This window comes from Fukomys damarensis, unplaced genomic scaffold (genome assembly GCF_012274545.1).
Source record: "Fukomys damarensis isolate Sample0158 unplaced genomic scaffold, DMR_v1.0_HiC HiC_scaffold_13, whole genome shotgun sequence".
Classification (NCBI taxonomy): Eukaryota; Metazoa; Chordata; class Mammalia; order Rodentia; family Bathyergidae; genus Fukomys; species Fukomys damarensis.
In genome coordinates, this window is record NW_022900925.1 from 17,621,579 (window position 1) to 17,648,745 (window position 27,167).

The 27,167-nt window shown below is 52.8% G+C and overlaps 1 protein-coding gene across 18 annotated transcripts in view; it reads left to right on the forward strand.

Moving 5' to 3' along the window:
- Myo18a (myosin XVIIIA) overlaps window positions 1-27,167 on the forward strand; it is a 98,068-nt gene that overhangs the window by 67,605 nt on the left and 3,296 nt on the right. For 10 of the 18 annotated variants that reach the window (XM_033762871.1, XM_010642248.3, XM_010642251.3 and 7 more), the window contains 21 exons: window positions 1,318-1,383; window positions 4,499-4,627; window positions 5,294-5,437; window positions 5,920-6,009; window positions 6,140-6,259; window positions 6,455-6,566; window positions 7,154-7,281; window positions 7,575-7,729; window positions 9,308-9,431; window positions 9,515-9,715; window positions 10,275-10,385; window positions 10,918-11,022; window positions 11,306-11,455; window positions 11,803-11,916; window positions 13,248-13,364; window positions 13,562-13,645; window positions 14,062-14,199; window positions 16,335-16,520; window positions 16,831-16,970; window positions 17,740-17,784; window positions 20,880-21,002. In XM_033762871.1, the coding sequence (XP_033618762.1) occupies window positions 1,318-1,383; window positions 4,499-4,627; window positions 5,294-5,437; window positions 5,920-6,009; window positions 6,140-6,259; window positions 6,455-6,566; window positions 7,154-7,281; window positions 7,575-7,729; window positions 9,308-9,431; window positions 9,515-9,715; window positions 10,275-10,385; window positions 10,918-11,022; window positions 11,306-11,455; window positions 11,803-11,916; window positions 13,248-13,364; window positions 13,562-13,645; window positions 14,062-14,199; window positions 16,335-16,520; window positions 16,831-16,970; window positions 17,740-17,784; window positions 20,880-21,002 (2,582 nt within the window). The remainder of the gene's footprint in view (window positions 1-1,317; window positions 1,384-4,498; window positions 4,628-5,293; window positions 5,438-5,919; window positions 6,010-6,139; window positions 6,260-6,454; window positions 6,567-7,153; window positions 7,282-7,574; window positions 7,730-9,307; window positions 9,432-9,514; window positions 9,716-10,274; window positions 10,386-10,917; window positions 11,023-11,305; window positions 11,456-11,802; window positions 11,917-13,247; window positions 13,365-13,561; window positions 13,646-14,061; window positions 14,200-16,334; window positions 16,521-16,830; window positions 16,971-17,739; window positions 17,785-20,879; window positions 21,003-27,167) is intronic. The other 8 variants (XM_033762874.1, XM_010642256.3, XM_010642272.3 and 5 more) reach the window with 3 other exon arrangements.

Here is a 27,167-nt window from a genome sequence, read left to right on the forward strand (position 1 = left end):
TTCCACAGACATGCTCTGTCAAGTCACTTGTGTTGGACTATGTCCTGCCTCTCTCCTGTCCTGGCCCATCAGTAGTTACTTCCCTCCTAGAACTGGTCTACTCATCTCCCTGTTCCCTCTATGTTGCTAGAGCCAGTGGCCACTTTTCTATCCTTTTCCTTGAATTCTCAGCAATGTGTGACTTTGCTGATGGCTCTCTATTCCTTTTGAAACATTATCTGTTCACCTTCTTTGTTCCCTCTCCTGGCTTTTCTTGTGTCTGTTCTTCTCACTCCCTCTGTGCTGTTCTGCTTCCACCTGCCCCTTCCGTGTAGGTCTCTCTTCAGTATACTCCTTGGCTCTATCTGGTTTTTATCTACTCCCTCCTTCTGGACAGCCTCATTCACGCCCATCACTTCAATTACTGCATATATATTGATGACTCCCAGATCAATACCTCAGCCAAGGCTTCCCTCCTGAGCTCCAGATATGCATTTCCATCCAGCTGCCTTCTGGACTTCGCTGCCTATATCCCTCATACATCTCCAACTGGCATGTTCAAACCAAACCTTCTCTCTTCCCAAACTTTGCGTTCCTGCCTGGGATAGTGACACCATTACCTGTTTTGTTGTATAAGTCAGCAGCCTCAGCATAGCCTTAGATTTCTTTGTCCCCCTACCCCATATCTGACAAGGCTTTGTCCTCCTAACATCTCCTGTGTTTCCCCTCCTCCTTCCTTTTGGGGCGGGCTCTAGCCTTCTTTCTTATGGATGACTGCCTAAGGGGGCTTCCATCCACCTTCCACCCATTTGGCAGTGGGACCTCTGAAAAGGCAAGTCTGATCATGTCCCTCTCTGAGAAGACACTGCAGGGGCCCTGAGGGCTCCACACACTTACCTCCCATCTCCCTCAGTGATTCTGAAGTACTTGGGTTTCCTTCTGTGCACTTTGCCACCTGGTGTCCCTGGTCCTTTGCTCATGCTGGTTGTGCTGCCTGAAATGCCCTCTCCTGTCCTTCCTCTGGCTAATTACTACCTGTGCCTAAATTCTCAGCCCAAAAAGCAGCTCTTGCAGGGAGTCTTTCACATTTGCCCTTTCTGACTCGGATGGCTCCTCCTCTACATATTTCACGAATTCACTTGTCTTGCTCTCCAGAAAGAGTTTGTTCCTATAGCCACCTCTGTCCCACCAGAGTCACACACATTGGCTTACCCTGCAGAAGCCCAGCGGAATGGCTTGAGGAATAAATACTGAACTGCTTGGGAGGAGCAAGGGGAGGATCAAGTGACGAGATGGGGAGGTGCTGGGCTGCTCTCTGACTGAGTCCTCTCTTCTCAGGCAGTGGAGGAGCTGCTGGAGTCCTTGGACCTGGAGAAGAGCAGCTGGTGCATGGGCCTGAGCCGGGTGAGTTGCTGGCAAGGGAGGGCAACAGGCAGGCAGTTGGGCCCTCGCTCCCTGGTAGCTCTCGTCAGACAGCTGTCCCTCCACTCCTGTCTTCAGAAGCCTCCCTTCTAAGTTGTACCCCCAGCCCACCCCAGCTGCTCAGAGGCTGCCCCTCCTTGCAAGGGCTCCTTTTGGGGCTAGGAGCCAGGGGGTAGGTGTTCAGGTACAGTAAACTTGACTTTCCTGCCTTCTGGATAACTGGCTTGTTCAGTGCTGTGAACACCTGTGTGATATCAGGAGGGAGTGGGTTGAAAGGCGCCCCTGAACTTGGCCTGAGTCCTATTTAGGGGGAAGGGCAGAAGATCTGGGCTCAGAGGAGATAGGCCAGGAAGAGCAAGAAGGCAGGAAGGAAAGAGCTTCTGTGAGAGTTAGCCACAACTGTCAGGATCCCAGAAAAGCAAGCACCACTTGCCTGCAGGCTGAATTCCTCATCTGACTGGAACGTGGTGTGTTAAAGGGAGGCACACCCGGCCTGGGTGCCAGTGTGCCACATTACCCCATACCAGTGGCCCAGCTGAGCACCCCTCCCACAGGCGGGGACCCCTGCATGCCCGTATCCCAAATGGGGAAGATCGGAGAGTGACATCTGTGTATGTGCTCTGAGGGCTGAGGTGAAGGGAGAATTGTGGGAAGCCAGAGAGGGGTTTCTGGACCTGTCCTTATCAGTAGAGAAGGAAGAAACTCTGGGCTCAGGGACCTTTGGGAGTCCAAGTTGGAAGGAGGTGCTTGGAAAAAGGCTTACCTACCTCTTGTCCCCTCTGTTCTCTGCCCTTTCTGTTGTCTGCCCTCTGTTGAGCGCTTTGAGTCAGGGTCTTGGTTTCTCTGCCCGTCTCACTGTGAATCCCTTTCTTCTCAGGCCCCATGTCTGTATCTTCCCATCTCTGACCCTCCTGTCCTCGGCTTTCCCTTTTCCTCTGAGCCCCGGCAGCTCCTGCTGCTCTCTGTCCCTCGCTTTGTAGTTCTGTTTTTTCTTGTTTTTCTCCATGTTCTTTGTCTGTTGTGGTCTTATCCTCTCCCAGCTTAATTTTCTGGTTCTAGTCTCTGCTCTGTCTGCCTCTTCCTTTGGTTCTCTCCTTTCTCTTTACCCCTCTGCACCTGCCTTTTGTTAGGCTCGGGGGCTGCCAACTGGGCTTCCTCGCTGAGCCTGCCTATAGTCAAGGTCCTTCCTTCAGCTATACCATGTCTCCTGGTTTAGCAGTCTTTATCACAGGCTCCTGTCCCTCTAGCAGGCTGGCCTACTGCTGGCTGGCACCCCTCCAAGCCAGTTCCCAAGTTTCCAAACATGTCGCAGGCAGGAGCAGACCTGTGTGAACTGGTCCCTTCCAGCTGCCATTTTAGACCTCTGTGGTCCTGAGTCCTCTCAGATGCCCCACCGAGGCCGGCAAGCCCCAGAGGCCACTTGTTCCCAAGGACAGGGCAGGGGACAAGGTTGGATGATTGCTCCTGTCTAGCTGGGGAGAGTAAGCTCTGGTATTGCAGGCTGTGGTTAGCACTGGCTGGTGAGCGATGATCCCTACATGTTCGTCGCCGTGCTTTAGAGGAGGGGTCTCCATCTGAGCTCCCAGGCTCTGAGGGTTTGGGTAAGGGGAACAGAGTCTGAGAGCCTTCTGACATTGTCAAATTTGTATGAATTGGGGGGATGAGATGGCTCTGAATTTTCACCTAATACTCAAGAGGTGTTCAGAAGAGCTTTAACCCCACGAGTGTTCAGAAGAGCTCTGACGCTTGCTGCCCTAGCCTCAAGACCATTATTTCTCTTCTCATTACATTTCTGGGCCATTCTCTGCCCCCTGCACTGGCACCTCCTTCCTGCCCAGGGCAGATAGCTACATCTGCTAACCAAGCATATTTGCCCACAAGTGGGGTTGCTATTCCCTTTCCCCATCCAGTGGAATTCCAGGCTCACACACTATGGGAAATTAAAACTTAGGTCAGACTTAAGACCCATGGGAGATCTTACTTAGCCCTACTTGCAGGATTTGGGGATGTTTCACAAAGGACTGAGCTAGCTTTTTACGAGCCCGGCCTTGGAGGACAAGGTTTCTATAGGATATTTTGAGACACAGCTCTCAGCAGAAAAATGTAGGCTCTCTCCCTGTGTCTCCCCTGAAAGGGGTCTTGATGTACTTAGAGCACCTCTGGGTTCTGAGTACATTTACATAGCCTGTGCTTCCCAAGGAGGTCACATCTCTGCCCTACCGAGGGAGTCTGTGCCAGGTGGGAGTGGGCATATGCCTACATGTGTCCTTTTGCCCTCTCTCTTTTACCTGACCATCCCTCCTTCCCACTCCTCTTCTTCTAGTAGGGAGCTATTACCCAGCCCTAAGTCAGGGCAGCGGAGTGAGAGGAAAGGCAGGGTGTGGGGGTGCCCGGCTGTTCCTCCCCGGGCTGCCCTCCAGCCCCCAAACCTGTAAGACGGGTCCCTGGATGGAGCCAACTCCCGCCCACCTCACGAGAGAGGGTGAAACCTGGATGTGGGGGGTGGGGCACTGACACATAAAAGAGGAGGCTGGTTGCAATGAAACAAAAGGGCAGGAGCTTTCCATCACTCTCTACCCACTTCTTTCTGTCATGCTGCTTCCCGGATCCTTTTCTCAAACCCAAACATCTTCCTCCTGTCCTCTTCACTGACACCAGGCACCTGGAGCCAGAGGTTGGGCCCTGCGGTGGGTTGTGGCAGAGGGGGCATTGACAGTGTTGCTGCCAGTCCTGGGGATCATCACACTCATTGCTGGAGGGTATCCTCTCCCTATTTGACCAGCTGTTACTTCCTTTCCCTCCTTGCCCCAGGTACCTTCCCTTTGGCTTCCCTACCTTTCAGGCCTCTTTGAAGTTCGATTTGCCTCCTTGTTCCTCTCTCCCCAAGACCTCCCCAACCCAGCCTGGACCTTGTTCCTCCTCTCCCTTCTTGGGCAAGTGAATTTTCAGGCTCTTCCCAAACCAAGGACCACACTCCCTGGCCTGCTGCCTTCCCATGCCAACTGCTTGTCCCTCCTGCTCCTCATCTTGCCTCCCTTTCCTCTCCTAAGCTGCTCAGTCCTGTCTCTACCCTTTATCTGTCTGCTTCTCCCAATAGGTGTTCTTCCGGGCAGGCACATTGGCACGACTGGAGGAGCAGCGGGATGAGCAAACCAGCAGGCACCTGACCCTGTTCCAGGCGGTCTGCAGGGGCTACCTTGCCCGCCAGCACTTCAAGAAGAGAAAGGTGCTGCGCTAGGGACACTCCAGCCTACATGGGCATAGCTGAGTTCCTGGGGCAGGGGCAGGGGCAGGGAACATGCAGGGACAGGAGGCCTTGGGGTTGTGAGGTATCATCATCTGTGAGAAAGGAGGTGGGAACCTCCTGGGAGCACCATGCCCTGGGCCAGTGAGGGAAAAGCGCTGGTATGCCCAGCCACAGAGCCCTGCGGACTGGCTGGGGCACTATGTAGAGGGGTGGAGAGGAAGCAGGGCCCAGGCAAAGGTGGGCTCTGGATCACAGGCTGCTCCATGAAGATTAAGGAGCTGTGTCAGCGACTCCTTTTCTTATTAGTAAGTCCATAAAACACCCAGCACTGCTGCCTCTTGTGTTTCAGCAAGATTAGGTTTTATAGCACAGCTAGGCCAGGGTGCTAGAAATAATCAGGCAGCAAATAAAGCAGATGACGTTATTCCTAATGACAGTGAAGTGCTTAGTGCCCAGTGTGGTGCTCCTAGGACCACCACCCACCCCCTGAGAGGTACAAGGAGAAGGAAGCAAGGTGGGACATGGGAAGGGCTGAGCTCAGGATCAGGAGACCAGAGGAAGGGGCCTGGGGCTTTGGTGATGGCAGGCCTCCCCCTGGAGGGGAACTGAGAGCCCTACTACATGCTATCCCCACTCCAACCGCAGATCCAGGACCTGGCCATTCGCTGTGTGCAAAAAAACATCAAGAAGAACAAAGGGGTGAAAGACTGGTCCTGGTGGAAGCTCTTTACCACTGTGCGACCCCTCATCGAAGTACAGCTATCGGAGGAACAGATCCGCAACAAAGACGTATGTGACTGTGTGGGGCAGCCAGGTCCTTAGGAGGAAATTCACCTGTGCGAGAGCCTTACCACTTCGTTTTGGGCTCCAGGGTCTTCTATTTTAGTACTGAGAGCTGGTGTTCTTAAACTATGCCCATGAAGCAGTTGTCCTCTGGGTTGCTGCCTGGGCTCCTGTGTATCCTCGTAGAATAAAATTGTGGCGGGCTGGAGATTTAGCTCAGTGGTTCCACCGCCTGCCTTGCAAGCGCAAGGTCCCAAGTTCGATCCCGGTACAAAAAAAAATAATAATAATAAAAACCATAAAAATCGTGGCAATGTCAGCTTATGGAGAAAGATCTATGGAGAGGAGCCCAGTGGCTCTTTTGTTGGTAATGTGCTTCCCCCTGTGTCCTGGCCTCAGATTCTTCAGATTCATTCACCATAGTGGTGCAGATCTGAGGCCCCCAACCCCTCATACTGCTTCACTTTGCCCTCCTTGCCCTGCCCTAGGAAGAAATCCAGCAGCTGAGGAGCAAGCTTGAGAAAGTGGAGAAGGAGCGGAATGAGCTTCGACTCAACAGTGACCGGCTGGAGACCCGGGTGAGTGGCCCCTGGAACCAGACAGATTAGCCCACTGTCACAGGGTGCCCCAGCCCACAGAGGCCCTCCTGGTGTTGTGGCTGAGTGAGACAGGTGCTTCAACTGGCAGCGATCCCCTCCCCCACCCCAGATCTCGGAGCTGACATCGGAGCTGACGGATGAACGTAACACGGGAGAGTCTGCCTCCCAGCTGCTGGATGCAGAGACAGCTGAGAGGCTCCGAGCGGAGAAGGAGATGAAGGAGCTGCAGGTGAGGGCAGGGCTGAGTGAGGACCACAGGCTAGTGACTCCCACAGTTGGCTCCCCCCAAAGCCAGTTGACATCTTCTCCATTAGCCCAGCATCCCTGTCTGTCCTGGTAAGAATGCAATGTGATCTTTGTGGTTCAGGGCATGGGTGGGTCAGCGAGGGGGAGAGTGAGCACCCCACAACCCTTTCTCCTGCAGACCCAGTATGATGCACTGAAGAAGCAAATGGAGGTCATGGAAATGGAGGTCATGGAGGCCCGGCTCATCAGGGCAGCTGAGATCAACGGGGAGGTGGATGATGATGATGCAGGTGAGTCTGCAGTGGAGGAGCCGGGCACTGGCCTAGGTGGCGAGCCCTGATGCCCACCCCTGGTCAGTCATGCCCTTATGTGTGTCCCCACCCCACACCAAGCTATTCTAAGACTAAAGTGAATCTGGGTATGGTGGCATACACTTGGGAGATGGAGGTGGGTATGAGAGTAGCCTCAGCCTGGGCAGCTAGGCAGAACTGTCGCAAAATAAAAAATAAAAAGGGCCGGAGCTGGGGGCATAGCTCAGTAGTAGGATACCTCTGAGTTTGATCCCCAATACCACCAAAATACTAAAGTAAAAGTAAATGAGAAAGTAAAGTTGTAATAAGTGCAGGAAATTAAAAAACATGATAATGACAATGTCTGAGAGCCAGCATCCTCGCAGTCCCTAGGGAAAGGACAACACATGTTGCTAATCACCACCTCAAGTCTTCCTTCTGCTGTGGTGCAAGGCTCTCATTCCAGAGATCTTTCTGAACCTCTCTGGTTCCACCTCCTGCTTGTTACTGCCCTCTCCCTCCTTTCTGTCCCATCGTGGGAACTCTTAGCACCTCTGTCCCCCTTTTGTCTGCCCCCAAATCCACAGGGGGCGAGTGGCGGCTGAAGTATGAGCGAGCTGTGCGGGAGGTGGACTTCACCAAGAAGCGGCTCCAGCAGGAGTTGGAAGACAAGCTGGAGGCAGAGCAGCAGAGCAAGAGGCAGCTGGAGAGGCGGGTAAGGCTGGCCAGGGAACAGAGGCCTGTGCTTGCGAGGGCAACATGAACAGCTGGAGGCAGGCGGGCAGGCCTGGGAGGAACAGGGAAGGTTGGCGTGTTAGCCTGTCCTGCAGGAACAACCAGAAACAAACTGCTATTAGAGCATCTTGGGTCTCTAGGATGGCCCTGACCTCGACCCTCACCCCTAGGTCTTCCCTTACCCACCCACACACCTCCCTTACCTCACCCTCTCCACCCTTGCTTCTGGGCCTCTCAATGACTGCTGATGTTGCATCCCATCTGGGCCTCTAGATCGGGGACCTGCAGGCAGATAGTGATGAGAGCCAGCGGGCTCTGCAACAGCTTAAGAAGAAGTGCCAGCGGCTGACGGCCGAGCTGCAGGACACCAAGCTGCACCTGGAGGGCCAGCACGTTCGCAACCATGAGCTGGAGAAGAAGCAGAGGAGGTGGGTAGCTCAGAGGGCCTTCTAGAGCAGACACAGATAGAACTCCTTCCCTGACCTCCCGAGGGGAGAAAAGAAGAAAAGACCTGAAATTGGCCAGGAACCTTGTCTAGATAGCCATTTGTCCTGGCCTATAATTGGAGACTCACTCTGCTCCGACCATGTCTCACCAAAGGCCCACACAGCCCTCTGCTCAAATGTCTCTACGCAGTGTATGCCTGTCACACTCCCAAGCCCAGTGAGGATGGCCATAGCCAGGGCCCATGCAAGAATCGCTGTTCCTACCCAACTCTGTGTCACTCTCCCTTGCCTCGGCTACACAAACACTCCCCTGACTAATGTCGTTAAACTACCGTGCCACTTCCATCTCATTATGGTAATGACACAAAGGAGGGGGGCAGCCCTCATAGGAGAAAATCTAATCTAAATTAATTTCCCTGGCTGGGGATGGGAATGGGGTGCCTTTATTAGCAGCACCAAGGAGCCCATACACCCTGGGAACAGCAGGGTGCCCCAGGGAGTGGGAACAACACCCATTTCCCCTCTGCGGGGAAGAGCTTCTGGCAGAGGCATCCGTTGCTTCTGTGAGGGGCTCTGGGAGTGGGGGAAGGAGCAGAGCCCCCCAGCAGCTAGGGTTGCCTTGGCCTCCTGGACTTCCTGCCATCTTCCCTGCTGGCTGCCACTGAGGAAACTGAGAAGTTTTTCTGTCCCAGTTCATGACAGTTCACTTCCGCTATTCTTAGCTTTACCCCCATTCTGCCCTTGAACCCAAAGGCTGGCACTCTTAGCAGGACCCCCCTTCTGAGCACCCGGCTGACAGTGCCAGCTCGGCCTAGTTACTGTGTCACTGCACTCCTGCTGGGCAACTTATTAGGTTTCAGCTGCCCGGAGTTTTCTTACTTTTCGTGATGTGAGGTTGGTGCGGGGAGGCTGTTCAATTTCCACAGGAACCTGATTAGCTATTCAGGGAAGGTGTTAAGAGGGATTTCAGCAATTCATTCCTTATTTAGTCATTGGGTGGGAAATGGAAGGCTGGGAAGTGGAGGGGTGACGAAAGAGGCCCCCAGTAATGTGCCCATTGAAGTGCTCTGCCAGCTGGGCCTGTCAGGAATGCTGGCTTTGAGCCCAGCGTGCAGTGTCCTGGTGGTGACCTGGGTACTGCTGGGGCTGGTTCCCAAGGGTGGGAGCAGAAGCCTGCAGCCCCACATTTAGTGGCCAACTTGACTTGTAGAGAGTAAGTTGGACAAGGCAGGACATCCCTTTGTCTCTGTTCTGATGCCCATTCTGCCCTCATCCCAACCCCTCTTTCCTAAGAGCAGCCTCTGAGATCTTCTTAGGTCGAAAAACCTGGCTCAATGAAATGTCCTCCAACACAGGCCTGGTTGCTCAGTGTGACCTTAGTAGCTGACCTGTAATGCTTGAATATTACCCCCACCTCACCTCTGGCCCCTAGTTAGGGTTACGTACCCCACCTCTAGCCCTGCTTTCGTCCCATCCACATTCATGGCATCACTTCCTGTCAGTCTATGTATCAGGGACCTAGACTCTGACCATACCTGAGACCACCATACCTCCTCCTAGATTTGACAGCGAGCTCTCACAAGCACACGAGGAAGCCCAGCGAGAGAAGCTGCAGCGGGAGAAGCTGCAGCGGGAAAAAGACATGCTGCTTGCCGAGGCATTCAGCTTGAAGCAGCAAATGGAGGTCTGTGGGGTCATCTCGCTTTGGTGCCGTCTTCCCTGCAGGCTGGAGCCAATCTCACACCAGCCTTATCTCTCTTGCTCCAGGAAAAAGAAATGGACATTGCAGGGTTCACCCAGAAGGTTGTCTCACTGGAGGCTGAGCTCCAGGACATTTCTTCCCAAGAGTCCAAGGACGAAGCCTCTCTGGCAAAGGTCAAGAAGCAGTTGCGGGACCTAGAGGCCAAGGTCAAGGATCAGGAAGAGGAGCTGGATGAGCAGGCGGGGACCATCCAGATGCTGGAGCAGGTGCTGGAGGCTTGGCCAAGGGAGGGATGAAGCATGGCAGGAGCCACTGCCATCCCACTACTAACCGGGGTATGGGCCAAGGGAGGGCAAAATCCGCATTCACTCGTTGGCTTGTTCACTCATTCACTTCCTCCCAAAATGTTGAGGGAATACCTGATCTGTGCCAGTCACAGTGTGAAGGCAATTAAGCTTTCCACAAATACAAATCTTGGTTGAGCTTTAGTGGTGAGGGGTTCAGGAGACACTGAAGCCAGAGGGCCATGAGCCTACCCAGCCAGCCTTGGAGCTGCCAAGTTGGTTCAGAGAGCTACAGCCTGCAGGCCAAGTGGAAAAACTACAGGATTGTCTGCACCCCCAGCAGCCTGTCCTTGGGTCTGTGCCAGAAATCCAGTAAGGGAATTCAGCTTCTTTGGGGAAGATAGCTGGAGTAGAACAAAGTGCAAGCAAGCAAGGGAACTGATAGGCGAGATGTTCTCTGCTCCTGGACTCAGAAGAGCTGCACACTGTGGCAGAGCCCTTCTGGGAAGGAAATCCAGTTCCTACTCCTGACCATATCCAGGCCAAGCTGCGTCTAGAGATGGAGATGGAGCGGATGAGGCAGACACATTCCAAGGAGATGGAGAGTCGGGATGAGGAAGTGGAAGAGGCCCGGCAGTCATGTCAGAAGAAGGTATGGTATCTGGTGTTTACCTGACTGGTATAAACACCTGTTCCCTTGTTACCACTTTAAATTGAGGGGCTTGGTTTCCTTACCTCAGCCACATTGTCCTCCATTGCCATTCTGGACCAGGAATCTCCTCTTGGGATCCTAGCATGGACTGGAATGTGTTCCCTGGAGTCTGTAGAGAAGCTAGGGCCCTCAAAGAACACATGTTCCTTGCCTTCTATGCCAAGCAGCAGCCTGCCCTATGCCAGCTGTGATATTCTGGGTCTGCCTGCAGTCAGTCAGCTGGGTTGAACAGATCCCCACTCTGTAATGGGTCTACTGTGGCTCAGGTAGTCACTGTATGGCCTGCCATTCCCATGCCCCTCCCAGCTGCTATGAAACACTAGGAACTCAGAATATAGGTCGGGATCCTTCTAAGGTCATCTATGCTCAGCCCTGCCAAACTGTTTTCCCGGGGCTGGAGACTGAGCAGGGAAGGGGACTGCCTGGCCTTGGGACTTCGGGAACAATGAGCCTTTGTCCCGTGGCACTCCAGTTAAAACAGATGGAAGTGCAGCTTGAGGAAGAGTATGAGGACAAACAGAAGGCACTTCGGGAGAAGCGGGAGCTGGAGAGCAAGCTCGCCACACTTAGTGACCAGGTGCGTTGGGATGCCTGCTGCTTGGCCTGTCGATGGGGATCTCGAGGACAGAAAGCTGAGAGCGGGCTGGGCTGGGAGGTACTCCGCAGTACCCACCATCATTGCTGCGAGATGGGGGCATCGCCATACATTGGCACACTTCCTTGTTAGCTGTTACGATCCTGGCATGTCCAGTATCCTTGGTCATGTAGTGGACTCTCAGGATAAATGCAGAGATGAGAAGGGTCAGAGATGACATGAGAGGCCCTGTAGTGGAGCCCAGAGTCCCCACTCTGGTGTCTAGCAGGTGAGTCAGCGGGACTTTGAGTCAGAGAAGCGGCTGCGGAAGGACCTAAAGCGCACCAAGGCCCTGCTGGCGGATGCCCAGATCATGCTGGACCATCTGAAGAACAATGCCCCCAGCAAGAGGGAGATTGCCCAGCTGAAGAACCAGGTACCTTCCAAGAACTTTTAGTTCTCTTTTCTCCTCACTCCTCTTCAGTACCTTTTAAGTCCTTGGGAAGGAAGGTGACCCTTGTAGAAGAAGCTAGTCCCCAGTGTGTGTGTATGCTGTACAGCCTGATTGCAAAGCCCAAGGTGAAGAGTCCCCTAACCATCCCTGTCACCAGAGGAGATACCCACGCATGCACCAGGGTACAGCTGTAGCCTTGGGTCCAAAGTGAGGAGAGGAGGGAGGAGAAGAGTGTGCGGGCCCCCTTTTCCGCTTGAACACCTTGAACAGTCCTGCTGGCAGGGAATGGCTAATGTCTAACACTGGCGTGGGGATGGTTCTGTATCCAGCTGGAAGAGTCCGAGTTCACCTGTGCAGCAGCCGTAAAAGCACGGAAAGCAATGGAGGTGGAGATTGAGGACTTACATCTGCAGATTGATGACATCGCCAAGGCCAAGACAGTGGTGAGGCTCCAGGGGACACAGGGCAGAGCTCCTGGGGTTGATGCCAAGCAGAGAGTCATGACAGTGGCTGCCTTCACCCCAAACAGGCCCCTTCACTCCAGGGCTTTCTGCAAGACAGTGACTTCCCCTCTTCTGCCTCTGTACACTCAGAACAGAGGCCTGGAAGGAGAGCAGAGGGGAAGAGGGAGCCAACCAGGGTTCATCTCCTTGTTTAACCACCTGCCTATGGGAGCGTGGCCACAGGTCCCAGCATGATAAATAAAGGCAGCTATGTGGCTGAGGGATGTAAACAGGTACCTGGAGAGTCACAGAAGCACCGACAAGAGGATGGGATGGCTCTGGCTTTCCTTCCCTCCCCCTGCCCAGTTTACTGACAAGCCAGAGAGGCAGCTAATTAGAGCTTTTATTTAATGCCTCCCTTTTAATTCCCCACCTCTCCCACGGCCCATCCGTTGGCAGAGAATTCACCACCGGATGTGGTCACCTGTACCTTCACCAGAAATGAAACAGGGGAGGAGGCTGGGTTTAGCTGTTGGTTTCATGGCCCGCTAGCTAGTCACCCTGCTGCCGAGAGATGCCAATCTCATGAGCTTGATTTATCCTTGTGACATTTGTGCTCCTCAGCAGTTTTCAGGTGAGTAATTCAAATTCCTTAATTGTGTTAAAAAAGGCTGTTATAAAATTACCATTTTATTTAAATCCAAGTTAATAAATTTCTTGACAGAGGCTTCCCCAGCTCCCCACAGCCCAGTAACAAGATGGATTGGGCAGAGAAGGAGCCAACGCAGTCATTTTGGTTTGGAATTACAGGCTAATAGATTATTCATTTCCTGAAGCTGCTGTTGGCTGTGTCTTCCCCGCCCCCAAAGAATGGACTGGCTGTAGGGGCTGAATGGCCCAGGAGTGGGCAATCCTAGGAGAAAAAAGAATCCAAGCCAGGTGGTGTTAGCAATGTGAGGGGTCCTATCCTGGGGCCTGCAGCAGGCAGAGTGCATGCAGGTCAAGGTCTCTGCTGATAGTGCCAGGATGATGGGTCATTTGTTCTGGGCAGACCTTTTCTGTCTGCTCATTAGCCTTGAAAGAGCTGCCAGAAGGAAACTGTCATTTAGTGCACAAGCCCACAGTCTGCCTGTCCTGCACAGACATCCCTTTCTCTCATCTCTCTGCCCAGAGCACATCAGGCACTAGCTCCCTGTGCATCCCCAGTCCTGGAATCCACTCCCCTACCTAGAGGAGGCACAGGAGCCCATCATTACCCCTACCTAGAGGAGGTGGCACGGGAGCAGGTTTGGACTGTCTGGTGCCCTCTGATTCATCTCTACTCTGTCCAGCTGGAGGAGCAGCTGAGCCGCCTTCAGCGTGAGAAGAATGAGATCCAGAACCGGCTGGAAGAGGATCAGGAGGACATGAATGAGCTGATGAAGAAGCACAAGGCTGCTGTGGCTCAGGTACCCCACTACGAGTGTCCCACCGTGCCCCACACGGTCACCATCTTTCTGAGCAGCCTTTCGGGTCCCCGGTACAGCCACTGCCCTGGGAAGGCTGCAGTGTGGAAGCTGGGGTACCCTGACCCTCCGTGTATGTGTGCAGGGATTGGATTTGTGTTGAGGGCGGTCCTGTGCCCATGCTCTCACCTCTTTCCCAGGCCTCACGAGACCTGGCACAGATGAATGATCTCCAGGCTCAGCTAGAAGAAGCCAACAAGGAGAAGCAAGAACTGCAAGAAAAGGTGGGCAGCAGGGCTCCGTTGGCAAGGGGGTGCAGATCCCTGTGTAGTGATGCGGCGTCAAGCTCAGAGTATGGAAGCATCTCTCCGCTAGCCGTGTTTCACAGAGCAGTGTAAAAGTAGCAGGAAGAGCAGGCTTGAAGCCACAGCACCATAGCAGACATTTTGGCTCTGGCTGCCTCATTTCGCATTTCTATTGCCTCTCTGGTCCTTAGCAGTCTCCTTTCTCTCTGAAGGGCAACTTCCATGCCAAGTGCCAGGGTAGGTGGGGGATGCTTCTGGCTCAGGGGCCCCCTCCTTCCTCCCTTCCCTGTGCATCCTACCCTGCCTCAGCCTTCTGGTCACCATGGTGATATCGCCTGCCCCCTCCCTTTCTGGACTCAGTTCTTTCTTATCTTGCTCCCCAACCCCATTTCCAGCTACAAGCCCTTCAGAGTCAGGTGGAGTTCCTGGAGCAGTCCATGGTGGACAAGTCCCTGGTGAGCAGGCAGGAAGCAAAGATCCGGGAGCTGGAGACACGCCTGGAGTTTGAAAGGACCCAAGTGAAGCGGCTGGAGGTGGGTCCTGCTTTTCCCGCACAGTGGCAGACAAGGCAGAGCTGCCCCAGTGGCTGGAGACGTGCATGCTCCACAGGGCTGGGCAGGCCAGGGACACTCCTCAGAGGCCTCTGCCAAGCTGCCAGGCCAGCTGACAGGGCGGGGGCTTCCCTCCTGCGCCTGGCCTGCTCACTGGGCACCACAGAGCCTGCCTGCTTTGCATTCTGTTTCCGTGCTTGCTCTCTGCCAAGGGACCAGAGCAGCTTAGCTTTCGTCTTCATATTTTCCTCTGCCACAAACTCCCCCCTCTTGTCCCCTCACTCGGCTCTCTGGCAGGGTCATAAATATGCAGCGGATGGCGCCACTGCTCCAAGGGTTGAAGTCTGTTCTCTCATCTCGCAGCTCTCTCCTCCTCTCCCCTTCCCTTTTGCATTCCCTTTTTTCCTACCGTTCCCTGCTCTGCCTTTTCTCCTTTTCTTGTCATTTTCCTTTGTAATTGCTCTATTCTCCCCTCGCCCTCTGTATTTTTGTCTCTTCCTGATCTTGTCGCGCTCTCTTCCTGTCTTCCTTTCTCCCCTTCCCATTCTTGTGCTCCAGTTATTTTTCATTCTTTAACCCCTCCTCTTCTTTCTTTTTCTTCATCTGTGTATCCTCCTTCCTCCCAGTGGAATCTCCCTACCCCAGTTCAGTCCTTTTTCTTCCAGTCTTTGGAAGCCAGCATGGTAAAGCCCTCTCTCTCCAACAAAGCACACGGGAAAAAGGCAGGCAGAATCATCTCTCTAGGTTTATACTCCTTTTGGCTTATTTTTAAGTTTCCCTCCCTGAGCTTATCAACATTTGTCTGAGCATCATTAGTCCTGTCAGAATTGTGTTCATGGGTGTGGTTGCTGAGAAGCAGCCCTGTCACCTGCCCCACCACCCCTCAGTCCTTGAAGCAGGGATGAAAACAGGTGAGCATCCGAGGGCATTAATAACCTTGACACAGCAAAGGAATATGCCTGAGCCTCTCAAGACAGGGTCCCAGTCCTTAGGAAAGACAGAGGAAACGTCATAGTTTATTTTCTGCCCGTGCCCCACCCCCCGCCCTAGGATAGTTGGTAATATTGTGATCCCAATGTGACATACAGGAAAGGGTTATATGAGTTGCCCAAGGTCACAAAACTGTCAGAGACAGAAGAGGACACTGGGCTAGTGGATACAGGACCAATGTCTGGAGGCTTGGAGCAGCATCTAGGTAGCTTCTGCCCCGCGGGCAGAGACTTGCTGCAGCTCCTTCTGGGCAGCTAGAGGAGAGAGCAGCCCTCCTGCACACTGCACCTTCACCCTCCCTTCTAGGAGATGGACCTGGATACAGGATCCTTTTCTCTTGGACCCCAGATTCCTTTCTGCTCAGCAAGACTGTATTATGGTTTGGACACGTAATTTTGAACACAAATGGCCTTCAGCAACCTCGTATTCTGGGTCTGTTACTTTAGAAACATAAGGATGGGGGAGCCCCTCAGTGGTAGAACTAGGATTAGACCCAGATATGGGGTCCTTCCCTCACTCTGCCCCTGGGTCCATGTCATTTTTCCTCAGTGTCCTACTGCCTGGCCAGGGAAAATGTGATCAAATTTCTGAAGAAAGATTCACAATTAGCCTTAGAGAGAAAGTCTCTCTTCTTCAAATCTGAGGACTCTTTAGTCTCCTAATCTGGGAATTCTCAAGCCAATTATCTGTGAGCCCAGAGTCTAGCATTTGGGGGTTGTGGGTTCAGACTCTTCCATAAAAGCCCTGATGACTGGGTAGAGGATTTAGCTCAGTGGTGCCACCACCTGCCTCAAAAGTGCAAGGACCTGACAGGCCCAGGCTCCACCTAGAACTTCCCTCAATTTTGGCAAAAATAATAATGACCATAGCATTTTCTCTGCTCCAGTGCCTTCCCATGCACTGCCTTGTTTAGTCCTCAGAGACTCTTAGGAGTGGGTGTCATCCTTCCTATTTTACAGAAAAGTAAAGAAGCCTAGAGGGCTTTAGTTGCTTGCCACATAGCCGAAGGTGTGAGTAGTGGAGCCAGAGTTTGGCTGAGACTGGATGCAGACCCTAATGCACCCTCTTTTTCCTGTCTGGTGATGGACTCACCTACTGCTGGTCTCTCTCCCCGACTGCCTGCTCAGAGCCTAGCCACCCGGCTCAAGGAAAACATGGAAAAACTGACTGAGGAGCGGGATCAGCACACTGCGGCTGAGAACCGAGAGAAAGAGCAGAATAAGAGGCTACAGCGGCAGCTCAGGGACACCAAGGAGGAGATGGGGGAGCTCGCCAGAAAGGAGACTGAAGCAAGCCGCAAGAAGCATGAATTGGTAATGCTCCCCTCTTCCCCCAGGCCCTGAGCTGGAGATCCTCTGAGAAGCTCCAAGTGCACACCTCAGCCTGGGCTTACTGGGGATAGGACAGCCCCAGGACAGGCTGGAGAGCCACGGATGGTACCAGTCTCCCTCAAGTGAGGCCAGGCTCACCACCCAGCAAGCCCTGAGCAGAGAGAGCTCTGGAGGCTTGTAGCAGCATCTAGGTGGCTGCTGCCCCGCGGGCAGAGACCTGCTGCAGCTCCTTCTGGGCAGCTGGAGGAGAGAGCAGCCCTCCTGCACACTGCACCCCCACCCTATCTTCTAGGAGATGGACGTGGAGAGCCTGGAAGCTGCTAACCAGAGCCTGCAGGCCGATCTAAAGTTGGCATTCAAGCGAATTGGGGACCTGCAGGCTGCCATTGAGGATGAGATGGAAAGTGACGAGAATGAGGACCTCATCAACAGGTGAGGGGTGGCTTCTGTGGCGTTGTGGCCAGCAGAGAAGCCCTCAGCCACCTCTGGAACCAGGCCATAGGTTCAACTATGTACAGCTGCAATCTCTGCTTCCCTGTCACTGACTGTCACTGAACCACCCGCTGAACCCTCCCCTTGCTGCAGATCCGAACCTGGGCTTGAACCTCCCCTCACCCCTATGCTCCCCTTCCCAGGCTTCCTGAGGACCTTGCTCTCCAGCTCTGCCTATTCTAGATGAATTATTCCCCCCATTTAGCTGCATTTCCGATGGTGCCTTCCCCACTCTGGGGAGAGCAGAGATTTAAAGGCTGTGGTGCCTTGTTACTGTGCTAGAGATTTTCTCTCATAAAACCTACCCAGGGAATGGTTTAGAAGAGAGAGAGAGATTTGTAGTCCTAAGCTAAGGAGAAAGTCACAAAGCAGGAAGACCAGCAGTGCAGGGGTACGGCCAAGCCCTGGCAAAGCCAGCCAAGACTAGGCTGGGCAGACTCATAGACCTGCCCCTTCCCAACTCAGGGCCAGACCCCATCTTACAGGCAGGTTCAGGGTAGCCCGGAGAGCCTCCAGCTCCTTTGAAGTAGGGGACAGGTGTCCAGGGTGGCCCAGACCAGGTTCTGAGGATAACACTGTCAGCCACCCCACCAGCCCGGTCTCAGCCAGCCTTACTGAGGAAAGAAAGAATGTCAGCTGAGGGCCCACCTTTGATTTTTCTCTCTGCTTCCTCTGACCCCCTGACCCAACATTTTCTTTCTGTTTCCAGTTTGCAGGACATGGTGACAAAGTATCAGAAAAGAAAGAATAAACTGTGAGGACTGGAGCACATGCGCTCTCTGCCTCTCCTGGCGGGTGCCTAACCACCCTAACACGGGGCTCCCTACAGGGCCCCTGCTGCATGCCGCATGTGGACACACACATTCTCCTCCCTAGCTGGTATCTAATGCTAACACTGTTGACTGTCCTGTGGGAGACAGGAGGGCAGGCAATGGGCAGGCAGCTCCTCAGAAGGCTGGGCTGGCCCTCATACCCGTGGTGGGTAGGATAGCGGCTCTCTCAGTAAGGAATGTTCAGGCTCCTTTGGCCATCAGGTCTACCTTCCTGAGTTTCAGCTGACCCACCCTCGAAACCAAGCCTGGTCCTTTCCCTGGCCTATTCACTGGGAGGCTATCTGTTCAGTCTGGATCTGTCCATATCCTTGTGCTCTTTTGCCTGAAAGGAGCAGGTATGTTTTAAGGTCTGCCACCTTCCTTTGGCAGATAAGGTTAGAAGGTGAGGAGCATCTAATGGCTGCTTGTTTGGAGAAAGCATTTAGGCAGCTAATCACAGGCCAATCTGCCGTGGCAGGGTAAGAGAACAGGGCCAGTGTGTTTACTTTGCTCCCTGTAGGCACCTAGGCAGGGGGCTAGGGTGTCTGTGTTGGTGCTGTCAGGTGGCAGGAAGCCCAGAAAATCCACCCCTCTCTCTTCTTTTCCCTCTTTTTATGGGGCAACTGGACAGCAGATGCAGATTCATAAGCCTTCAGAGTGATCCAGCTGATCCTCTATCAGATTCAACGAGATTGTTTTTTTGGTGTGGCACTGAATTTCTTCCCCTACTCTCTTGCCTGGCAGGCCTCCTCCCCTGGTCAGGATGGGCTAGCAGCCATGCAAAGGACTCTGTGAGAGCTAATGATAAATGTAACAGTGTGTAACAGTGATAGAGGGCCGCTGGAGCCCGGTTGTCACACACAATTAATATCCCCCACCGTTCTGTCTCCGTTTGTTTGTTCCCCCGCGATTTGGCTCCCAGTTAACTAATAGCACATGAGCCCAGACATAAATTGTATTTGGCGTGAGGTTTAATTCCGACCATTTAAAATTTCAACTGCCCCCTGAGCCTTGCTGCCCCTGGAGTTTGTTTACGGGCCTGATTATTTGAGGAAAAGAACCCGAACATCATCTAGATGTTTGCAACTAAAGGGAAGGTGTGGGTAGGCAGGCCAGCTTCTCAACCCGTTGGCTGCTCTGAATGTAAGTAGGAAAATTCGTATTCTGGGCCTATGGTGATCTGTCCCCCGTGTGTTCCAGCCCTGCCATCCTTGGGCAGTAGGATTTTTGAGTGCTGATAAAATGCGCATTTAAGATCGTATTCCAAACCAGGGCCAAGCACACACAGACATGCGCGTGTGGGAATACACTCACACACACTCACACATCAGCATGCACTCAGTGCAGGCGCATGGGAATATGCAGTTCCAACCAGGTTCCCGCTGATGGCAGAGAGGTGGTATGGCTCTTTCCTCAGCAGCTCTGGGCCCCAGCTCCAAGTTATGGAATGAGCATGCTAAGGCGGGCAGAAAAATAATGTTTCGATTGACTTAGAGATACAGTTGTTATTGCCATAACCTTAATGAAAGCAGTAAACAGTGCAGTATTAAGGGAGATTTATACAGAAACGCTTTTAACATGTAGACATAGATTTTGCGATGCATACAGCACCTCCTTTCTAAAGGCAATCAATATGGTTATGAATGGCCGTGATAAATTACAGGTTCTGAAGCTCCAGAGGGAGGTTTTTTGCAAGGGTATATAAATCAGGTGGTATTGGCATTCCATGGGGCCCATGCACCACAGTAAATCTGCCAGGCTCTGATGGGCACAGGGCTTGCATTAGCAGTTTTGGGGCTGTCTCCTAAACTCCTGTTTACCCAGGGCACCAGCCAGCCTTGTCTTTGTTATAATTCCATATTTGACGGGAGCCTATAAAATATGCCTTTTTATTCCTTCCCCCATGAGTAAGGCTTCCTCGGTCCCCAGAACTGAGTCCATTGGTTTCTTCTGGTGTGTGCACCTGTGTATGTGTGTGTGTGCCTACATGTGTGTGTGTGCTTGTATGACTATTTATTCAAGAACATAGTTGAGGGACAGAGTCACTCCTATTGACACAGATGAAAGGAATTTTATATCAAGGAGAATTTTCAGCCTATCCATAGCAGAACTTGGTGAGCAGACATTTTGCTGAATTTGAAAAGCATTCTCACTCAGAAGCTACCTCCAAGTCCCAGCTACTTCTTGAGAGGGTCACCATGACTCTGGCCTCAGATTTGGATTCATTTGGGCTTTCCTGCAAGTTCTAGGGTCAGGCTGGCTAGATGCTGCAGTGGAGAGCAAGGGCTGGAGGTTGTCTGGGGGAAGGAAGAGGAGACAGAATTTTCAGAGCCATTCTCTGGGACTTTCTGAGCCCCGCTGGGCCTCTTGGGACAATCTAAATCCTGAAGCCTTGCCAGTCTCAGGGTAATGCAGATGCTCGCCCCTCTCCTTTTCCTTTCTCTGTTTCTTAAGGGCCATGGAAGCCATGGGGTGGGTCTGGGATATGGCTAATGCCTCCTTAACCTGGTGCCTAAGGTGGTATTGCCACCAACATAAGGAGACCTCCAGGTTCAAACTCACTTGAAATCATGTGACACCCTTCTCTTCCTGCCCTATAGCTAGCAGCCCTGCTTTAAGACATGCAAAATGGCCTTAATGGCAGCTACCGTCTGAGTTAGGGCAGACAAAACACAGCAATGTAGACTTCAGAGGTTGCTGAATGGCCCAGGATTCTTTTTAGCCATTTGGCTGTGATTGCTGAATTGTTGGACTTCCTGTCATGCTTTTGGGGTGACCAACTACACAGTTGTCTATCACCAATACTCAATACTTGGGGCCTTCTTAGTGGCTATCCACACAGTATGATTTGCCAAGTAGGGACAATTTCCTTGTAGGTGGTGAACTCCATCTGTTGTCCCTGACTCACCAATGTGCATGCTGTCCACTTCCCACCCCTGCCCACGACACACCCCACTCCCCTTCAGCCTTCTCTCCCTGGCAGTGCCCAATCACCACCTGCCCAGCTTTGCCTACCTATCTGCTTCTTGCCCCACAGTGAGGGGGACTCAGATGTGGACTCAGAGCTGGAGGACCGGGTTGACGGGGTCAAGTCCTGGTTGTCAAAAAACAAGGGACCTTCTAAGGCAGCTTCTGATGATGGCAGCTTGAAGAGTTCTAGGTAAGTACATGGCTTTGGGCTGGGAGAAAAAGCCCTCTTGGGATACCAGGAGTGGAAGAACAGTACCTTGGTGCCAGGAAGACAGACCTCATGCCATCTGTGTCACTCTCCTGTCACAAGGGACCCAGATTTCTCCTGACCTGTGGAATGTGCCCATAAAGAGTCTGGTTTCTTCTTAGCCAGGCTCTGTCTCTCTTATTTTTCCTAGGTAATGTTTTCCTGTGAGGTTCAGGGCTCTAGTGTAGGTTTAACTTCATCCCCAGTTATTCATTCAACAAATGTTAATGAACCCACCTAGTTTGGGCCCTTGGAATCAAGACTGAGATGGATTCAGCACTGAATCTGCTGTTCTTACAGGAATAGCAAAGGAAATGTCATAATTCTCAGAGTCTTGCCATAGCCACTGCCACATTTGTCTCTCTCTTTGCTCATTCTCTCCTTTCTCTAATCTTTTCACTGCCTGCCCAGAGGCTTCCTAATAATACCCGTCCCCTGGTGGAACTTGCTCTCCTATTTTGTAGCCTGTCAGTCTTCTGATGTTATAGACAGCTGACTCTGGAAGCCCCACTGGCCAGCATAGCAGCAGGAAGAACTGTCCTCCGTCCCCATTCCTCCTATGGCCACATCCTTGCTGGCCACCCTCCAACCCCCTCCAAAGACTGTAGGTGGGCTGGGTAGAAAAAGTAATATCCTACCCTCTCTTCCAGCTTCCCCAAGGGCTCCTACCCCAGGTCCAGCCCCTCAACCAGCATCTAACAGCCCCTTCTAATTGGCTTAATTTATTCGGCCAAACAACATTTTGTTATTGTAGATAATGCCGCCTTCCCCACCCTACTGCTGTTCACCACTGCGTGGCACGAGGCTCCAGGTAGTTGACAATGAAATAAATTGAACTAAACGTTTTAGAGGGGGAAAAGTGATGAAATAGAACAATAGTCTAATTTACATGACATTCTCCATGAAGCTATTTTCACTGACGCAAATTATTTTGCTTCATTTCCTCCGAAGCTCTCGCCACCACTTTGCCAGGGCTGCTGTCGTTTTCTCCTCCTTTCGCCTCCCTCCCCGTGTCTTTATTCTCCAGGTTTAATGCATATTCTTATCTCTCTCTCTCCTGCCCCGCATCCACTTGGGCTCGGGGTCCTCTCCTCTGGGCCTCACATGCCCCTTAGAATGGCCCTAAACAGCCTCCCAAAGGAGGGAAAGGGGGAAGAGGAGAGACCAGCCTCTGTGCTCAGCTCGCTCAGCTACCGAAAGAGGCTCACCCTGAAGGACTCCATCGGGGGCACCGGGGATGAGGACTCACTCTTCACCACCCTGAATGAGCGCGCTGCCTCCCCTGAGAGGCCCCCCAGGAAGGCCCGCACGGGTTCCAGAGAAGAGCCAGGCCAGGACAAGAGGTCCAAGGTGCTGGATGACTGTGGCTCCATCTTTTCGGAGGCTGGGAGCCGGGCCAGCAGGGGGCAGGAGAAGCGGTGGGGCTCAGACTTTGACCGAGCCTCAGCTGTCTCTGCACCCGTCAGCCGGGCTTCCTCAGCCACACGCCATGGCTCTGGTGAGGAAGGAGTACGCTCCTCCCTCAGCTTCTCACTGTCAGGCTCACCCAGCTCCCATCGCAGCACCTCCCGGCTTGACAGCCTGTCAAGGACCTTAAGCCCTTCCTGGAGCCGGACCTCAGGCCTGGGCCGGGAGAGTCCTGACTCTCGCCTGTCCCTGGGCCGGAGCTGCCTGGATGAGTGGGATGATGGAGCCAGTGTGGCCTTGAGTGAGGCACACTCACAGTTCAGCCACCCATCGCTGGCCCGCAGTCTGTCCGTGCCACCCCAGCCACGTGGCTCGGCCCCGGCCACTGATGAACCTCTCAGCTCCAGTGTCCACTCCGTCAGCCGTCACTCCTACCTGGACCCAGACCTGGAGGCTGCCATCAATGAGGTCTTGAGCTACAAACCTGTCCCATTCCAGCGGAGAAGCCTGGAGCGTGACTCTGAGGAAGATGACCGGAAGAGCATCCAAAGTACTCAGAGTGCACAGCTGGACTTCCCGGAGCAAGGCACCATCATCCGCCGCTCTGCCTCTGCCGCTGATGTCTCTGGGTCACGTGGTGGCCACAAGAGCCGGAGCAAGCGCAGGAGCAGAAGGAGCAGGAGCAGCTCCAGCTCCAGCTCCAGCTCCAGCTCCAGCGGTTCCTCAGAGCACAAGCGGCGGAAGAAGGGGCGTTCTCGGAAGAGCAAGAAGTCCAAATCAAGAAGAAGGAGAACCAGGACAGAGTCCGAATCCTCCTCGTCCTCATCCAGTGGCTCAACTGTCTCAGGCCACAGCCACTCAAGTGTGAAGAAGGGTCCAGCCATGGAAAGTGAGGAGGCTGAGCGGCGGTCCAAGAAGGAGGAGAAGAAGCGCAAGAAAGAGGTGGATAGCCTGATGATGCGGTACCTATACCGGCCTGAGAGTGACTAGCGCAGTAGGTGACACCCGGCGTGGAGTGCAGCATGGTGTGTCCCGCCCAGTGTGAACTAACGTGCTCCCTGCCCCACTGAACACTACCTCAGGCCCTGCTTGCAGCCCTCGTGGGCCAGCCTGGCCTAGGAGAGCACCCCCCGCCCGGCTATCTTAGAGAACAGGGACCAGCCAAGCTGTTAGTTACTGAGTCGTGAGCCAAATCAGCTGATCTCTCTGGGAATATTGATTGTAGCTCCTACTTAACAAGTCCTTACCTTCAGCCAAGGCCCATCCTGCTGTGCCACACTTTATATATTTAATTCTCACAACAACCCCATAACAAGTGTCTGATGAGCCCCATTTCATAGAAGAGAAAAGGCTCAGAGAGGTTAAGTCAGTTGCCAAAGTCACATACCTGAGAAGAGATGTTGCCAGTGACTGAATGGGATCTGTTTAGCTCCAACAGTCTTACCCTTAACTGCTTCAATGGCTCAGCGCAGAGCACATAGCTGAAATGTGGGTGCCAGGCAGCACTCATCTGAGATCTTTCATCTCAGCCTTGTCAAGCTGGGCCCTGAAAAGACCTTAGCCACTGTGGGTTGGTATATCAGTGTCCTCAACCTATTATGAGGCCTTTTGCTGTGCTCTCTCCAGCTCCCAAAGCCACCTTCCTCCCTGGCATGGATCTTAAGCCTAGGAGGACAAGGCTACAGCCCATGCACCACCACACCCAACAGCAGACCCAGGAGATGCCTGATGCTCTCCCCAGTCTCCCACCTGCACACAGCCCACACCTGGGCGTCACCTTGGTTCTGCTCGTCTTGTGAAGTTCTAATGAATAGAAATTAGCAGCTGCTGAGTGACAGCCCCCTCTCAGGAGGCTCTCCTGCCTCCCCCAGTTCTTTTCCCTGTGGGGAGTTAGGCCCTTTATGTCCACACCCCCACTGTGGAAGAGAGGCAGAGCCTGACTCACTGGAATCCTATTGTTGCCGGTTTCCCTGGTGGGCGGTGACATTTTGGATCACCCCAGTTATATGAAGTGTTTTCAGCATGGTACCCTTCAGGCCAAGCTTGCTGCTTCCCAGGAGGTACAACCCCAGCGTGTGGCCCCCTGGGGCACAGGCGATTGTTTCCCAGATGCATGAACTAACACACCTGTCGCATGCTTGTGCCATGGAAGAGCTGGGCAAATCTACTGACTTTGGATGGGTTATAATAAAAGCAACCATGAAGGTCCCTTTAAGGAATGGAGCAAGTGGAAGTGAATGTTACCTGCAGCTGTTTGGAGATGGGATGAGACTAGCAAAGTGGAGTAGGGGAGATAGAACTTGAACCCAGACCAGGCACGTGGCCAATTCATTCCTGAGGTCCAGGCTGTTCTCAAACCAAGCCCTAGGTCTGCACAGCTCTGTTGCTTCACTCATGTGGCAGATGGTTGCAGGGGACTCCAGGGGGAGCAGGAAGCATCTCAGCACCTTAGAGAGCAGTTGTCTGCTCCATATAAGAAAGACAAGAGTCAAAATATTTGGTCTGCCATTTCAGCCTTCCCCTTAGCAGCCTCGCTAAGTACTCTGCACCCCCAGGACAGGAAGTCAGTGGATAGATGGAAACAGAAATCAAGAAAACATTAAAAAAAAAAAGCCAGGCCCTCCTGCACCCTGCCTAAGGAAACACTGGCCTCACTAGCCATCCCATGCTGGCTCGTGACTGGCAGATTTCAGAACCCAATGCCCTCAGCCCACTGGTATCCTCGACCTGACAACCAGCAAGAACAAAACAGTAGAAAGCCTTTTCCTACCGCCATCGATCAGCTCAGTTCCTCTTGTCTACCAGAAGAGCAGGAGGAGTCCTGCATCCCCATACTCCCGTGCTCTGAGGAGGACTGGATTCACCATTGGTAGAGTGGTCTCCAGCCAGAACTTAGCCAACCAGCACCAAGCTGGATCAAAAGCAGGGGAGGGAGGACCTGGCTGGCCCTCAGCACTGACTGTGGGATGGATAAACTGCCAAGGACTGGGGCGGGGGTGGGGACAGAGCTGAAGCTTAGCTTCCTGTCAGGTGATGAGAATCAGAGAGAATTCAAGAATTTGGAACCCAAATGAAGCATCCTGCGAAGTCAGGGGAGGGGAACTACCCTGGGCTCTCTCCCAGCAGGAATTAGCTTATGTACCAAATTGTTTGTGGCAGCGCTGAGCAGGAGACACTGGCTTGTGGGGAGGAAGGCTTTTTAAACAATTTGGTTAAAATGTTCCAATTGCTAGCCTTGACTGTTGCCCTGGGGAGTAGGGGAGCTGCCTGCTGTTGCCCTACTGATGGCCAGGACCAGAAGCCACTGAGGAGACTGGCTAAAGAGAGCTCAAGGTAGAAGCCAGGGTATCTTATGGATTTACAGCTCAGGGAAGAGCAAAACACAGTTTACCACGTCCCTGGCTGCCTCCACCTCTGCTTAGCATCAAGGTGGAACAGTATGGAAACCGGGCTCTCATTTCCCCAAGTGTCCAGCGTGTGGGGAAAAGAAGGTAGGAGCCAGGACTGGAGCCCAAGAGCTACGATTGCACAATTCCCACAGGCCAGGGCTCTTCATCAGTACCTTATTTGCCTCTGGAGCCTCGGTATCTCCCTCATCGCTCTCCATCCACAAAATAACCCCACTGTCCTTCCTCAAAGCCAGGCCTTCCTTTGCCTAACAGTAGAACTTTAGCACTCGTGCCCAGAAATTGTGTAGAAAAGGAAAACAAAGCCGAGATTCCACTAATACAGAATTCAGATAACCTCATAGCTAAAATAACACCCTTTTCTTCTGTGCTGCATTTATCACTGAGCTTTATAATTTTGTCCCAAGGACACCTCAAAGTCCTTAAGTGTCTTGGGCTCAAAGTAAGACCCATTTATGTTCAGTCTAGTTTGTCTTAAACGTGTTTTGTGCTATTCTGGTTCTTTTAAAAATGGTTAATTCATTCATGAGCAATAGATAACTATTAGCCAGGCTGCCCCAGTCCTGAGCCGTTTTGCATAATTGAACATATATTCTCTCAGGCTCTTCTCCCTCCACCCCAGGGCAGTGGCTGGGGTGGAGGTCGGGGGGAACGGAACAGACAGACATTGAGAAACCTGTCTTCACACACCCCACAGCTCTCACCCAGGCCAGCAGGAAAATCCAGGCTTGGTTTTGTTTCTTCTGTTATCCAATCTAGTGGCAGAGTAGAGTCCTCCCAGGACTTTGAGGTTTGGGTCTGGATTTGTCCAGACCCTGGATTCAGGGCCTTGGGCAAGATATTTCATCTCTTTGAACTAGCTGCCTTATATTCTATGCATAGAATTGCTTACAAGAATAAGACACCATTTCTAGAAGACCTAGGCCTATTCTCACACACAGGAGGACCCAGGAAGCAAATACTTTCTTCTGGATCTCTCACCTACACCTTGGAGGAAGCTAAAATGTGCTTCTTCCAGGACCCTGTTTCTTCCTCTTGTGATTTGGTGATAAAACTTTAAAATAAAGGGCCCTCCTCAAATTCTTAAATCAGAATTACAGGCCATAGGAATTGTGGAATTTCTTTTTGCCCAAGTAGAATCTCTCTAGGATCTGGAGGCTGATCTGTGTCCCTCTGCTGCTCAGAACACAAGGCAGGGCATGGGCCGGGGATTTAGCTCAGCAGTTCTGCCACCTGCCTCACAAGTGAAAGGTCCTGAGTTCAATCCCCCGTACCAAAAAAAAAAAAAAAAAAA